The 17010-nt window shown below is 47.1% G+C and overlaps 1 protein-coding gene across 2 annotated transcripts in view; it reads left to right on the top strand.

Moving 5' to 3' along the window:
* LOC141217365 (isovaleryl-CoA dehydrogenase, mitochondrial-like) overlaps window positions 1–10843 on the top strand; it is a 40413-nt gene extending 29570 nt beyond the window's left edge. The window contains exons 1-3 of one of the 2 annotated variants that reach the window (XR_012286207.1): window positions 2209–2285; window positions 6214–6286; window positions 10354–10843. Coding sequence is in view for 1 of the 2 variants with exons in the window: in XM_073665791.1 (XP_073521892.1) it covers window positions 6214–6286; window positions 10354–10487 (207 nt within the window). In the remaining variant the exon portion in view is untranslated. Of the gene's footprint in view, window positions 1–2208; window positions 2286–6213; window positions 6287–10353 lie in introns of those variants that run through there. The other variant, XM_073665791.1, reaches the window with a different exon arrangement.
* Window positions 10844–17010: the final 6167 nt, after the last annotated feature.

The following is a 17010-nucleotide window of genomic DNA, read 5'->3' as shown; positions in this document are numbered from 1 at the left end:
TTTACATTTTATGTGATCACCACGCTAGAATGTAAATGGAGAAAAACACAACACAACTCCTCATCATATGAAGATATTTTGTGTTATAGAACAGGATTTCTGTGGCACAACAAGACTGATTTACTATGTATGTGTGTCACCCTGGCCTGGATGCCACAAGTGTAATTAAAGCTGTGTCTGAGAGCAAGGGGGAGGTTCTCTAGTCAGGGGAACATTAGCATGCAATGCCTCCTGTCTCAGGCCAGTAGGGGGAGCTGGCTGCCCCTATAAAAGCTGGTACTGGGGGCAGGGTTAGAGAGAATGGATGGCCTGTCTCAGCACTGAGACGTGTCCCAGAGTGGAGCAGGGACAGAAAGTTGATTGCACCTAAGAGGAAGTGTGGCAGTAGGAGAGCCACCAGCCAGAGACGAGAGGCGAAGAGAGCCTGTCTTGGCAAATCAGAGACTGACCTTACCAGACTTTGGTGTCTGAGGCTGGAAGGATTCCACATCCCCCAGCAGAGAACCAGTCCGCAAGGGACTGTATATTCCTTGGCCTAAGAAGCCTGGAGGCCCTGCCACAACCGAAGGGACCAGTAAAGCCGTACAAGGCTGGGAGCAGAAAGGAACCCACGTCGCAGGCCATACAGGCGAGAATACACGGAAAGCTCGGAAACGTGGGCTGTTACCCTATCAGGAGGAGATAGCCAGAAGGAGCGCAGAAAGCACGGTAGGCCTACACCCTCACCCTGACCAGGGCCAATTTCCCCGTTACTCTCAGACATCCAGGTCCCCCTCCTAGCCGGGACTGTTTATGGGTCAATTTACCTGTTCTAGTAAAGACCCTGGACTGCAACCTGTTGTCTGTGTGCTCCTTGCTTCTCCAGCACTATCAGCACTGGGACCCTCACTACCATCACTCCCACCATCCACTATACTGCCCTGGGGCCGCACTCTTCCCGTGGGGAGTCACACTACCCTAGCTGCACACCTCATCAGCCCCAGCGGTCTGCATGCAGCGGCGGTTCCTAATAACCGCAAATCCACGGGTGGCGTAGTCGGACATAAACATCAGCACATAACGGACTACCACTGGCCTGACCACCCTGAGCCACGGAACCGAGTTGCCACTACTACTCCCATCGTTCCCCTACTGCCCGGATCCGAGTGCCCCACGGCCCAGGGGGCGAGTCATATGCACCATAGCCTTCATTTGATGTCACTTACTTAGCACCAACACCTTGCCCCAACTCTGCAATCCCCAATATCAGTCCATGACCTCAATGGGGTCACTATAAAATTATAAAGAGGACTGGTCATGTCTTTATTAGAAAATAGACAAACTTAGGATAGAAACAATATGAACATATACCCTGCTATAAGTAAGTAAAAAGCAATAGGAAATATATATAATATAGGGTACTTAGTAAACATGTTGTTTGATTAAAAAAAAAGCCATCCCACCAGCACCAAGGTGTACCCAGTCAGTTATGTGAAGTATATAATAAAATACACTTTAGTACAATATTAGTATCTTGTCCCTTTAAATCTGCAGCTACTTCTGTCACCATGGTAACTGCATTCATACTCAGCCAATAGGATTGCTCGGTTTGAATTTGAAGAAAAAAAAAAAGTCCTATATCGTCAGTTTGTTCCATCTCATCTGAGTGTGAAGACAGACACCTGCGATCAGCGAGATTATAGGTATAAGACGTGATATAATATAACGGACGGAGCCACATCCCATCACACGCACTCAGCGACCACAACTGACAGGAATCAGCACATTTATCAGAGGAGAAGTCATTATTCCCCAACACATGATAAGTGACAACTTCTAGATCTGCTGGGAACCCAACTAATCCCTGCTAGTACCTCCCCGGCCACCGCTCCATTCATTCTCTATGCAGGAGAAAGCTGAGTACAGCGCCCCCCATAGAGAATGAACGGACCGGCGGCTGAACATTTGCACTTCGCTCACTTCTATCTATAAATGCTGTTCTGCTGATTGGGTCATAGCGGCCAAACCCACCGATCTAAGAGTCATCACCTATCCAGAGATCAGTGAGAACTTGTTCCAACTAGACATCCCCTTTAATTGAAGAGATCACATATCTAACAGCCAATCCTATTCATTCCCAATCTTCCCTGTGCCCAGTAATGCCCCTGGGTATATCGCCAATATGAGCCAATCACCAAACCCTCTGCTGACTGTTCCCCATGTTTTATAGATTTTGGATCCGTTTCTACAAGAGAAGATCTCAGCGGCCACCATGGGGATGGGTTACTCTGCCAGCGATGGAGCAGGTAGTATCCACCAGCCGGTGATATCTCACCTTCCTCCATATTCTGCTGTTACATGTGTTTCTTCAGCTTTACCTCTTCCCAACAGAACCAATTGATGGTTTTTTCTGTTTTTTCCTTGGCTTTTTCCAAGGGCTATAACTTTTAATGTCTGTCCACATAGTGTGAGGTCTTGTTATTTTGCAGGATGAGCGGTACTTATAAATCCCACCATTCATTTACCACATAGTACTAGAAAACGGGGAAAAAAGTCCAAGTGCAGTAAAAGTGCGAGGAAAAAAAAAGCCTGACACTGTTTTTCTGGGAAGGATTTTAACGGCGCACATAGTGTGGTAAAAATGACCTGGTAATAGGATCCTACTCCTCAGTGTGATTACAGCAAGACCAAACTTCTCCAAGAGTTTTTCTGAGACCCGTAACATTTTCGTTTTTCGGGTTGATGGAGCTGTGTGGGGGCTTATTTTTTGAAGGGCAAGAGGACTTTATTGATAACATTTTGGGACACATATGACATGGTCATCGCTTCTTACAGGGTTTTCTGCAGTATTGTGGCGAACGAAAAAAATGCAATTTTGTCTTTTTGAATTTTTTTCTGTGTTCACTGATCGTTTGTTTTTTATATTTGGATAGATTGTATTTCTCTGAAAGAGACCATACCACAAATGTGTATATTTTTATTATCTTTATTTTTAGTGGGAGGTGAGCTGAACGTGTGGGGTTTTAATATTTTAAACTTTTTTTATTTTTTTAAATTTTCACTGCATTTGTATACATTATCTGATTGCTTGTGCTATATACAGCGATACCACAGTAATGCTCCATATAGCAAAATCACTTTCTTCTTTACAGCCCAAATGAAGCTTTATGATGACAGGCATGGAGGCTTCAGCAGACCCCCGGATGTCATAGCAGTCCGTGTGTGCCCTGTGATCGCGTCACAGGAGCGCCGGTGGGCGCATGGAACGATGCGTCCCAATGCCGGCGCGCTGTTAATGCTGCTGTTAGAGATTGACAGCAGCACTGAACAGGTTAACAGTGGTGGGCAGATCTTCGCTCCACTCGCAGCTCTTAGAGGCAGGTCCTGGTTGTTTGTCACAGCCATTATCTGCCATGTACGGGGCGAGCTGACTCTGCTCCATGCACCCGCTACTGACTTATACCATACATGTACGGCAGATGTTGGTAAGGAGTTAAAGCGGTTGTCCTGCTTTGCGGCCATTTGTTTTTTTTACTTTAATGCAAGTATTTGGGGCTAAAATTGATTTCCGTTATTGAGTTTCATTAAAAATGTTGCGTTCTGTAGCATCTGTGCTGCACTGTCTATTCCTGGCTGCAAAATTAGCTAACTGAGAATCTATCAGTGAGCTCCTTCTGACAGTCTTAAGGGAGAGTTTGTAGATCTTTCATCTGTTTTTTTTTCCTGAGTGCCTTTTAGCTGATCTATGCCCAAAGAAAACATGAAACTTGAATGTGCAGGGAAGCAATAAGTCTGTAATAACCAGTGAAAAATTAAATCTAAATGTAAAAAATTACTTTTAGTAGTAAATACATGGACATAAGAAAATACACACTGCAATGTCCTGCATTAGGAGGAACTCAGGGCCCACTGCACCAGCATATTGTCTCACAAGGGGCCTGAGGATCTCATCTCGGTACCTAATGGCAGTCAGGCTACCTCTGGCGAGCACATGGAGGACTGTGCGGCCCTTCAAAGAAATGCCACCCCACACCATTACTGACCCACTGCCAAACCGGTCGTGCTGAAGGATGTTTCAGGCAGCAGATCGCTCTCCACGGCGTCTCCAGACTCTGTCACGTCTGTCACATGTGCTCAGTGTGAACCTGCTTTCATCTGTGAAGAGCACAGGGAGCCAGTGGCGAGTTTGCCAATCCTGGTGTTCTGTGGCAAATGCCAAGCGTCCTGCACAGTGTTGGGCTGTGAGCACAACCCCCATGTGTGGACGTCGGGCCCTCATACCACCCTCATGGAGTCAGTTCTAACAGTTTGTGCAGACACATGCACATTTGTGGCCTGCTGGAGGTCATTTTGCAGGGCTCTGGAAGTGCTCCTCCTGTTGCTTCTTGCACAAAGGCGGAGGTAGCGGTCCTGCTGCTGGGTTGTTTCCCTCCTACGGCCCCCTCCACGTCTCCTGGTGTACTGGCCTGTCTCCTGGTAGTGTCTCCAGCCTCTGGACACTACGCTGACAGATGCAGCAAACCTTCTTGCCACAGCTCTCACTGATGTGCCATCCTGGATGAGCTGCACTACCTGAGCAACTTCTGTGGGTTGTAGAGTCCGTCTCATGCTACCACGTGTGTGAAAGCACAACCAACATTGAAAAGTGACCAAAACATCAGCCAGAAAGCACTGGTACTGAGATGTGGTCTGTGGTCCCCACCTGCAGAACCACTCCTTTATTGAGGGTGTCTTGATAATTGCCAATAATTTCCATCTATTGTCTATTCCATTTGCACAACAGCATGTGAATCATAGAATCATAGAATAGTAGAGTTGGAAGGGACCTCCTGGGTCATCTGGTCCAACCCCCTGCTCAAAGCAGGATTCACTAGATCATCTCAGACAGATGTCTGTCCAGCCTCTGTTTGAAGACGTCCATTGAAGGGGAACTCACCACCTCTCGTGGCAGCCTGTTCCACTCATTGATCATCCTCACTGTCAAAAAGTTTTTTCTAATATCTAATCTGTGTCTCCTCCCATTTAGTTTCATCCCATTGCTTCTAGTCTTTCCTTGTGCAAATGAGAATAAAGATGATCCTTCTACAATGTGACAGCCCTTGACATATTTGTAGACAGCTATTAAGTCTCCTCTCAGTCTTCTTTTTTGCAAGCTAAACATTCCCAAATCCTGCAACCGTTCCTCATAGGACATGGTTTGCAGACCAGTCACCATTCTGGTCGCTCTTCTCTGAACTTGCTCCAGTTTGTCGATGTCTTTTTTAAAATGTGGTGCCCAAAACTGTACACAGTATTCCAGATGAGGTCTGACCAAAGAGGAGTAAAGACCGATAATGACTTCACGTGATCTAGACTGTATGCTTCTGTTAAGAACACCAGAATTGGCACCGAAGAGGAGACCCCACCGAAGAGGAGACCCACCGAAGAGGAGACCCAAGAGGAGACCCACCAAAGAGGAGACCCCACCGAAGAGGAGACCCCACCGAAGAGGAGACCCAAGAGGAGACCCCACCGAAGAGGAGACCCCACCGAAGAGGAGACCCCACCGAAGAGGAGACCCACCGAAGAGGAGACCCAAGAGGAGACCCACCGAAGAGGAGACCCACCAAAGAGGAGACCCCACCAAAGAGGAGACCCCACCGAAGAGGAGACCCAAGAGGAGGCCCACCAAAGAGGAGACCCCACCGAAGAGGAGACCCCACCGAAGAGGAGACCCCACCGAAGAGGAGACCCCACCGAAGAGGGGTCTTATTAAACATTGACCTGTCTTTAGATGAAAAGGGAGCTTTTTTTTTTCTTTCTTTCTTTTATTGTATTCCTACTTCTTCCCTGAACATGATTTTTTATTTTTTTTTAAATCTGCCATACTGTTCCAGAGATATGGGCCTTTTTACTTACTGCTAAATTTTATGATCTATATCAAAGGGGGCGTGGCTCACAGGATCCTCAGGGGCGTGTCTTTAGGCTGCTCTGCATAATTATCCTGTGGGCCACGCCCCCTTATAAAGATTACACACAATCAACACTAAATAAAAAGGCCCATATCTCTGCAACCGTATGGTGGATTTAAAAAAATGAAAAAGTGTAATACTCGGGGGAGCAGCGGGAATAAAGTAAGGGCAAACACTGGTCACTTCTGACTTGGTGACATGTCCTCTTTAAAGTAGAATTTTTGTTCTTCTTCAATTCTGGTTATTGTATGTGATAAATTGGGAACATGTCATTTACTTACAGGATTGTGCTGGCGTTATCCTTTACTCTGCTGAATCTGCTACCCAAGTGGCCCTCGATGGTATTCAGTGTCTAGGTAAGGAGAGTCTAACCTGTGCCTTTTGGCCAACACCTAAATCCACCAGCACTACTGATACATATTTATTCTTCAGTTTTGCCCTCGATGTTTCCAGCAGTCCACAACACAAAGCGATCACCATTACGGCTGTGGGGGTTTTTTTTGGTTTTTTTTTGCCTAATGTTTTCAGCCGATTCATCAATTGAGCAAACTCTGTGCCCGAAAAATATAACCTCCATAATTGATTTTATATGATACATTTCTCGCACAAAATTTTGCGCTGTGTTAGAGGAGCATCCAATTTTTTTTTCATTAAAGTCACAAAAAAAAAAAGATTAAAGACGAAAATAAAGAATTCATTGTACTGTGTGCGCCATTTTGAAGAATTATTTTGGTGCAAAAAAAACCCCATCAAGTAATGATCCAAGATGTAAAAAAAAAAAAAAAATGAGAAAATGACTTTAAATTTTAACTGCAAATGAAACTTGCCCTATGTGTCTTCACCTGTATGAAAAGACTGGGATGGCTCTGGGAGCAAGCGCACCACCACCGCTGTGTTTTCATATATAGGCATCTCCAATGTTTAGGAATTCAGTGTTGACAAGCGTTGCGATTTGTGCAAGTAAAGGTGTCAGGTTTAGATTGTTGCCTGTATTCACTTTAAGGGAATCTTTAAGTAGGTTTTTGTTATATAATCGGAGAGCAGCATGGTGGAGGGGCAGAGACCCTGATTCCAGCGATGTGTCATTTTTGATACAAAAACAGTTTTCTCTGCTGCAGAGCTCTAAATGCTTAGCCCTGTATAACCCCTCCCACACCACTGATTGGCAGCTGTGTATAACACCCGCCCACACTACTGATTGGCAGCTGTGTATAACCCCCGCCCACACTACTGATTGGCAGCTGTGTATAACCCCCGCCCACACTACTGATTGGCAGCTGTGTATAACCCCCGCCCACACTACTGATTGGCAGCTGTGTATAACCCCCGCCCACACCACTGATTGGCAGCTGTGTATAACACCCGCCCACACTACTGATTGGCAGCTGTGTATAACCCCCGCCCACACTACTGATTGGCAGCTGTGTATAACCCCCGCCCACACCACTGATTGGCAGCTGTGTATAACACCCGCCCACACTACTGATTGGCAGCTGTGTATAACCCCCGCCCACACTACTGATTGGCAGCTGTGTATAACCCCCGCCCACACTACTGATTGGCAGCTGTGTATAACCCCCGCCCACACTACTGATTGGCAGCTGTGTATAACCCCCGCCCACACTACTGATTGGCAGCTGTGTATAACCCCCGCCCACACCACTGATTGGCAGCTGTGTATAACACCCGCCCACACTACTGATTGGCAGCTGTGTATAACCCCCGCCCACACTACTGATTGGCAGCTGTGTATAACCCCCGCCCACACCACTGATTGGCAGCTGTGTATAATCCCCGCCCACACCACTGATTGGCAGCTGTGTATAACCCCCGCCCACACCACTGATTGGCAGCTGTGTATAACCCCCGCCCACACCACTGATTGGCAGCTGTGTATAACCCCCGCCCACACCACTGATTGGCAGCTGTGTATAACCCCCGCCCACACCACTGATTGGCAGCTGTGTATAACCCCACCCACACTACTGATTGGCAGCTGTGTATAACCCCCGCCCACACCACTGATTGGCAGCTGTGTATAACCCCTGCCCACACCACTGATTGGCAGCTGTGTATAACCCCTGCCCACACCACTGATTGGCAGCTGTGTATAACCCCCGCCCACACCACTGATTGGCAGCTGTGTATAACCCCCGCCCACACCACTGATTGGCAGCTGTGTATAACCCCCGCCCACACCACTGATTGGCAGCTGTGTATAACCCCTGCCCACACCACTGATTGGCAGCTGTGTATAACCCCCGCCCACACCACTGATTGGCAGCTGTGTATAACCCCTGCCCACACTACTGATTGGCAGCTGTGTATAACCCCCGCCCACACCACTGATTGGCAGCTGTGTATAACCCCCGCCCACACCACTGATTGGCAGCTGTGTATAACCCCCGCCCACACCACTGATTGGCAGCTGTGTATAACCCCCGCCCACAACACTGATTGGCAGCTGTGTATAACCCCCGCCCACACCACTGATTGGCAGCTGTGTATAACCCCTGCCCACACCACTGATTGGCAGCTGTGTATAACCCCCGCCCACACCACTGATTGGCAGCTGTGTATAACCCCCGCCCACACCACTGATTGGCAGCTGTGTATAACCCCCGCCCACACCACTGATTGGCAGCTGTGTTTAACCCCTGCCCACACCACTGATTGGCAGCTGTGTATAACCCCTGCCCACACCACTGATTGGCAGCTGTGTATAACCCCCGCCCACACCACTGATTGGCAGCTGTGTATAACCCCTGCCCACACCACTGATTGGCAGCTGTGTATAACCCCCGCCCACACCACTGATTGGCAGCTGTGTATAACCCCTGCCCACACCACTGATTGGCAGCTGTGTATAACCCCCGCCCACACCACTGATTGGCAGCTGTGTATAACCCCCGCCCACACCACTGATTGGCAGCTGTGTATAACCCCCGCCCACACCACTGATTGGCAGCTGTGTATAACCCCCGCCCACACCACTGATTGGCAGCTGTGTATAACCCCTGCCCACACCACTGATTGGCAGCTGTGTATAACCCCCGCCCACACCACTGATTGGCAGCTGTGTATAACCCCCGCCCACACCACTGATTGGCAGCTGTGTATAACCCCCGCCCACACCACTGATTGGCAGCTGTGTATAACCCCTGCCCACACCACTGATTGGCAGCTGTGTATAACCCCCGCCCACACCACTGATTGGCAGCTGTGTATAACCCCCGCCCACAGCACTGATTGGCAGCTGTGTATAACCCCACCCACACTACTGATTGGCAGCTGTGTATAACCCCCGCCCACACCACTGATTGGCAGCTGTGTATAACCCCCGCCCACAGCACTGATTGGCAGCTGTGTATAACCCCACCCACACTACTGATTGGCACCTTCCTGTGTATAACCCCTGCCCACACCACTGATTGGCAGCTGTGTATAACCCCCGCCCACACCACTGATTGGCAGCTGTGTATAACCCCCGCCCACAGCACTGATTGGCAGCTGTGTATAACCCCACCCACACTACTGATTGGCACCTTCCTGTGTATAACCCCCGCCCACACCACTGATTGGCAGCTGTGTATAACCCCCGCCCACACCACTGATTGGCAGCTGTGTATAACCCCCGCCCACAGCACTGATTGGCAGCTGTGTATAACCCCACCCACACTACTGATTGTCACCTTCCTGTGTATAACCCCCGCCCACACCACTGATTGGCAGCTGTGTATAACCCCCGCCCACACCACTGATTGGCAGCTGTGTATAACCCCCGCCCACACCACTGATTGGCAGCTGTGTATAACCCCACCCACACTACTGATTGGCACCTTCCTGTGTACACTATATATTGATAGAAAGCTGCTGATCAGACACCTAGTGCTGTAATGATAATATCCTGCTGATTTAAGACTGATTTTATTGATACAGCAGCACACAGCCCTGTAGTAACACATTGCTGGAATCTGGCCGGACATTATTCTGATCTCAGATTACATAGACAATCCTGCTGACAGATTCCCATTAAAAGGTTCTTCCCGTCCTCTGCTCCCCATCCTCTGGCTTCCTGCTTGCTCCTGATGATTGACAGTTCGGACCAGAGGTGCCACCCGTCCTGTGCGCTCTCCAGTGCTGCAATCAGAAGCAGCCTTCCCTCCTGGAGAATCAGAGGACAGAGGCATAATGAAGCCGGCCGGATCCAGAGCGGACAGCACTCCTTCCCTAGGAGACCGACCACCTCTGACAGACTGGCAGAGGTGGCTGGTGACCTAAAAATATCTCTCTTCTCTAGGTCTGAGAGGATTTTTAATAAGAAGTAAATTGAAAAGTTTTTACCGTATTTTGCAATTTTACCCATGAAGACTGAGACCACCCCATGTTCACTGTTCTTTTATAAATGTTTATTTCTCCACAGGGGGCAATGGCTATATAAACGACTACCCGATGGGCCGCTTCCTTCGTGATGCCAAGCTTTATGAAATAGGGGCTGGTACTACCGAGGTTCGGAGACTGGTCATAGGAAGAGCCTTCAATGCTCTGTACAAGTAACCTGCCGACCTTGGAGATCACCGATCATGGCTCTAACTCCGAACTCAATCCGCAAAAATCTCTCTGCACCCGGGTGGATGAGGAGCGATGGGCACTCACTGCCTAAAACACTTACCTCGTAGCTGCGAGCCTCGTGGCCGCACAGACTGGACTGTTAGGAGACCGGACCGGTCCAGTGCTCTGTCTACCGACTCTTTATCAAGTGAATGTGAAGATTCTTATACCGGGGACATGAAACCATGAACCGTATAGTTATATCCAAGAGATGGGGGGCTCTGATCACCCCCACTGATCACTGTTTATGGAGTCTGTGTATTGCTCCAGGAACAAATAAAGCATACGTCAATCATCTGTCATTATTTTCCCCAGTGCTGTCTATAGTGATATCTACAGCCTGTTAAAGGAGTTGTCTGGGACTTAAACATTTAACATTGATGACTTATCCTTAGTATAGGTCATCAATGTCTGATCGGTGGGGGTGCGACACTCTGCACCCCCGCCAATCTGCTGTTCCTGGTGTCAGCGGCCAGGACTGATCAGTTACAGAGCTGCACAGTGGGTGCGACCGGGCACTGCACTCCACCGGGCACTGCACTCCACCTGCTATTGATTTGAATAGGGGGCGGATGTGCAGTACCGGCCGCGGCCACTATACAGGCGCTGTGCAGATCCATAACTGAGCAGTTTTGTGACGCCGCCGACATCAGGAACAGCTGACTGGTGGGAGTCCCGGGTGTCTCACCCCCACCAATCATACATTAGTGACCTGTCACCAATGTAAGTCTTAAAGGGGTTGTCTAAGTGTAACCCACCCTGTAAGAGCAGAGATGCATTACAGAAAGTGGATGCTTCATCTCTTCATTCCTGTCCTGTCTGTCATCCTGCATAGTCCAGTGAAGGCAATGGCAGGAGAAATGCATGCTGGGAGGTGAAAGGAAGTCAGTTCCAGCTCCTATAGTGCTGATGAAATACTGCACATTCAGAGTATGAGAGTTTTTGGACATATTAGACTATATCAGCACCAGTGGCGGTTTTAGCTTATTGTGGTGTATGTGGTCGGCTTCACTCTGCTTTTCTACAGGATTTATGTGAAGGGCTTTAAGAAAATATAAGCTCTTAAGAAAAATTATAGAAAATTTCAGTTAAATTACTTGTAAAAATCACTGATTCTTCTGTGGCAGAATCAGGGGGAGATCTGGAATTTTTACAAAGAATATAACTCAATTTTTTGTTTTTAAGCAAGCGACAGGTTCTCTTTAGCAGTAGTCCTAAATAAAATACACATGGAATAAATGGGGAAAGAGTTGATACGAGGAGTAAAATAATAGAAATATATCCCCCCGGTGGAGGTTTAGTAGATTGCAGGCAGGTGTCACAATGTACTTTAGTGACCCCTGCTGGTAGTGGTGGGGATTTGTTTTCAATTGTATTTTAATTCTATTCTTGCTGCATCTCACAATAAATACTAAGGAGGGAAATTTCCTAAGACAGGCGAGTCACAGTCCAGTCTGATTTGTGCTGGATTTATGAAGAGGGGAACACCATGTAATAAATAAGGTAAAGATTTAGCCGTTCTTGAAGCAAATTGAAATCTCCATCTGCTGTGAGCAGCCATAGAGCTGCTTTATGTGCTGAATTCTGGTATATTATAGAAAGTCTATCAGATGTATAGGCCGCCCCTCAGGCCTAATCACAGACACTTTATAAAAAGAAACAATTGCAAGTTTTAGCACAAGACAGATTTCTAAATAAAACATTTAATAGATCGCCCCTATGGGCATATTATTAAAATCTAAAAGAAAGTTATTCTATCCATTAGCACATATGCTCCTAACATGGGAAATAATCACCACAGAATTGTTTAATATGCAGTAAATGAATAACCTGCCAGACACCCGACGGACTGACCGCGGCAGGGGCAGAAATCACACTTAGGCCACGGCCCCACTATCAGTATTCGGTTAGTATCTTTCCTCTGGAGTGGGAGCCAAAACCAGATGAGGAACAATCAGAGAAAAGGTATAATAGAAACAAGTCACCAATTCTGGATTTATCACCCACTCCTGGTTTTGTCTCCCACTCCTGAGAAAAAATACTGACTGAATACTGATAGTGGGGTCGTGGCCTTAAAAGGGTTATTCCCAAATGGGTATTGTTGGATAGTTCTTGTAAATACAAGTGATTTTTGCAATTTACTGCTTATTAAAATTGTCAGTCGTTCTTGAAATATTAACACTTTATTCTTTTAGTTACAGCTCATTGCTTTGGAGACCGACCACTGCTGCTGGACAGCAGAACATAAGCAGTGCTTACATGCTCTTTTCCATTGAGCTTGTAAGCGCTGTATTGAACCTGTCCCGAAACGCTGAAGCGCACCACAACTTCCTAACCAGTTTCAGCACAAGGTAGACCACAGCGGTGGTCGGTCTCCAAGGCAACAAGCTGTAAACAAAAGAAAAGCGTTAACTCAAGAACGACTGAAAAGTTTAATAAGCAATGAAATGCAAAAGTGCTTGTTTTTACCAACACTATCTGACAGTGCCCATCTATGAAGATGAGGAAAAACCCTTTTAAAGGCCACTGACAAAGGAACAATATTTGCAGCCTGTTTTAATATTTCTCATCTGGAGCCTCCCTCACAGCAGTATATGCCGAATTTGGGGGTCTGTACGTCCATTTCACTGTTGCCTTCACTAGCTCGCAGGTATCTGCACCGAGGTCTCTTCTATAGCGGCCATGTAGTGGTAGATACCAGTTATTTTTCCCTATTACTGTACGTGCTCCTCTCCGTGAGTCACATAGTATTCATGTCCCCGTTGTGCCCTATAGTTGGTAAAATTGCCTTCTAGAAACATGAATGCTACCTGTGGATTCATTGGAAAGTTATCATACCCTGAGTGTCCCTATAGTGTAATAATGCCCTTTAGGTGTCCACTGAACTGCTAATAATGCCCCCCTGAGGATTCCTTTTACAGTTATATTGACACTGTCGCCCACAAAAAATAGGGCCCAAAAATGTAAAATAATTATATATTCACCATAAACCGGATCCTGAGTGATCTGCGTCCTACAACGCAGGCTGCCGTGAGCACTTCTGCCTATCAATGGGTACTGATTGTACAGAAACTCCTCCGTACTCCAGTAGATGTATGTAACATCAAAATCAGATTTAGGCTATGTGCCCACGATGCAGAATAGATGCAGATTTTTCCTGAGCGTTTCTGCCTCTCCCTGGCAGAAAAAAAAACACATGCAGATTTTACATGCGTTTTTTTCTGCCAGGGAGAAGCGTTTTTTAAGCATTTTTGCATGCATTTCCGCATGTAAAAAACGGGTCATGCAACCGCCGACATCAGCGGTCGTGTGACCATCACATGACTAAATGACGTCAGCGCAGGTCCTTTTAGAACACGGCAGGACGCCAATTACAGAGGACACCGCGGAAGAGGTAAGTATAATGTTTTTTTTTTTTTTTACGTTTTAATTCTTTTTTTTTTTACTAATGGTACCCGGGTCGGATGAGAGTCTCCTCTGCTCCAGACCCGGGTACCATCCACGCATTGAACCGCATAACATTCGCATGCATACATGCGGATGTTATGCAGTTCAATGCAAGTCAATGGCGGCAATTACGCACAAGAAATGGACGTGCTGTCGATTTTTCCGCAATGATAATACGCAGCGGAAATTTCTGCAGCATGTGCACAGCACATGCAGATTACCAAGCGTTTTTAATGCACTTTCGTGGTGGAAATGCATTAAATCCGCATCGTGGGCACGCAGCCTAAAACACTTTATGCAATAAAATGAAATTGAATTAAAAAAATAGTTTACTACCTGTTTGCAAATGACAAACTGCACTTTTACTATTTCTAGACGATTTATGAAAAAAATCACGGCCAGACGATATTTATTACGGACACATTGGAAAACCATAATAAATGCTTGTGATTATAAGTGATAAATGTCCACAGCCCATAATCCTGATGTGTAACGTCAGCTGCAGTCACTGTCATCTGTAACATGATGAGAATTACTCACAATAATCTGCAGAAGTTTCTTCAGCTTCAGAAAATGTAATTGTTTCTCCAGAGCGGGCGATAAAGTGCCGTATTGTTCTGTGCTGGAGTTTGTGGTGGGCCGGCGACCCTGGTGCTGGTTATAAGCCCGGTCTATGGACCTCAGCGTTACAGGTCACCTAAACACCTCTACATGGAGCCTGTAACCTGTATTCTCAGGCCGTGTAAGGGACGCCATAATGATAAGGCGCCTGCCTGGTAACAAGTGCAGATTAATGGCCGCTACAGTGAAGAGAATGGCCTGTGGTGAAAGGGTTAATACTGGGGCCCTGCATCAGTAATAGCCCCTGTAGTCACCATGACAACTGTTATGAGGTCATAAACACATGTCATAAAGAAGATTCCGTGAGAGAAGGCCGCGCTGCCACGATCAGCGCCATTACTGATGGACCGAGGACCTGGAGCGCGGCCCCCCACGTAATGTACCCACCTGGGTGTAATATGGAGGTTCTAGCAGGGGGAGGGGTTGTCCGCTTTAGACGCCCCCAGGGTGTATGAAGATAATAGATGGGGGTCCGCAGCAGAGGATAGAGAGACCCTCTACATACAGCCCCTCTCCTCAGGGTGAACATGGATAGACCTATGAATTTCATGGGTGCTGTGGGGAGATGGGTAGAGGGGAGGGGGGATTTATCCTATTAGGGGTCATCCATAACCAACAACCCCTGTAACCGAGTGTCCAACTTCTTGTGACTTGGACCTGGATCTGTAAGGGAGAGTTATAATAATTTCTGTAATGAGTATATCATGTCATCCATGTTGTATATATATATTCACTGTGTCCATTAGTGGAGATTTGAATCCTTAGTTATGTTCTCTATAGTCAGCAGCAAGAATTAATTGTAACTGACTATTATCTGATTCTGCATTGTCTGTATAACCTTGATCACAATGTATTAGGGTCAGACAGCCGCTCAGCTTGTTTGTCTCCTTGTTAACAGGTAAACAGAGTTTTACTTCAGAATTCAGGTGTCGTCTTATCCTCTTGGTAAAAGGTGAAATTCTCCTGTCATCTTGGTCCTTCGAGCCGGAATTCATCATCTCCTCCAACATGAGGTAAGTGCTGATACCGCGCACGAGGAGGGATGGAAATACCCTCTGTGGAACAAGTCCTCCGCCTGAATTGGCGTCAAAAGAGGCCAAGGAGAATTGAGAGTCGACCACATCTGAATTTGGGTAAGAAAAATGGTATTATTATTATTAATTAGGTAATATTATTAGTCCAGTATTAATGGTATTTATAAGTTGCTGCAATTGGGGTTCGTGTGACCCCTGGAAATTGCTGCAATTGGGGTTTGTTTGACCCCTGTAATTGTTGCTATTGGGGTTGTGTGACCCCTGTAAGTTGCTGCAATTGGGGTTTGTGTGACCCCTGGAAGTTTGACCCCTGGAAGTTGCTGCAATTGGGGTTTGTGTGACCCATGTAAGTTGCTGCAATTGGGGTTTCTGTGACCCCTGTAAGTTGCTGCAATTGGGGTTTCTGTGACCCCTGTAAATTGCTGCAATTGGGGTTTGTTTGACCCCCTGGAAGTTGCAAATAGTCCATAGTCTATGTGAGAAGACTACAGGAATAAATAACTCTGTGTGCCCATTAAACGATCTACATGGTGAGGGTCTAGGACCAGGGGGCATTGTTAATAATCCGCTGGGCTAACTTGCAATAATACTGATGGTTGTGTGTGTGTATGTATGTATGTATGTATATATATATATATATATATATATATATACACATATATACATATATATATATATACATATACACATATATATATATACACACATATACATATATATATATATATATAATATAGAAAAAAAGAAAAGAAAAAGAGCAGCACAAGCAAACAACCAACTTGTAAATGGGTGGGTGCCCATCCTCCAGGTAAATAGCAAACCTCCTTACATATAAAAAAAAAAAAATAGCTCCACAGTCACCATCAGGGCGGCGTCAGCACCCGACGCACCCGGGCAAATGCCGGGGCCCTGAGCAGGTAGAGGGGCCCACTGGCGGTCGCGCACCCCGCCGGGCTATGGGCGGAGGAGAGCTGTGCCAGCGCCCGCCCTTCTCCGCCGCTTGCTCAGCGCCCCGGCAGCCGGATACTTACCTCTCCCCGTGCCTCCGCAGATCTGCTGTCTTCCTGCTCTATGCTCTCTGTGACGTCTCAGGTCAGAGGGTGCGGTGACGTCTTTACACCGTGCCCTCCCCTGAGCCGTCACAGGCCGCGCAGAGCGGGAATATACCGGCGAGTCGGCGACGCTGGAGTCCGGAGCTGAGGCATGGGACATTATATGGGGGGGGGGTGACATCCTGCATGGGGCATTATAAAGAGAGGGGGGGGGTGACATCCTGCATGGGGCATTATAAAGAGTGGGGGGTGACATCTTGCATGGGGCATTATACAGAGGGGGGGTGACATCCTGCATGGGGCATTATACAGAGG

This window comes from Phyllobates terribilis, unplaced genomic scaffold (genome assembly GCF_046119375.1).
Source record: "Phyllobates terribilis strain yellow unplaced genomic scaffold, ASM4611937v1 Scaffold_239__1_contigs__length_3013552, whole genome shotgun sequence".
NCBI lineage: Eukaryota > Metazoa > Chordata > Amphibia > Anura > Dendrobatidae > Phyllobates > Phyllobates terribilis.
The sequence above is the reverse complement of the archived record's forward strand: the minus strand, read 5'-3'. Positions and strand labels throughout refer to the sequence as shown.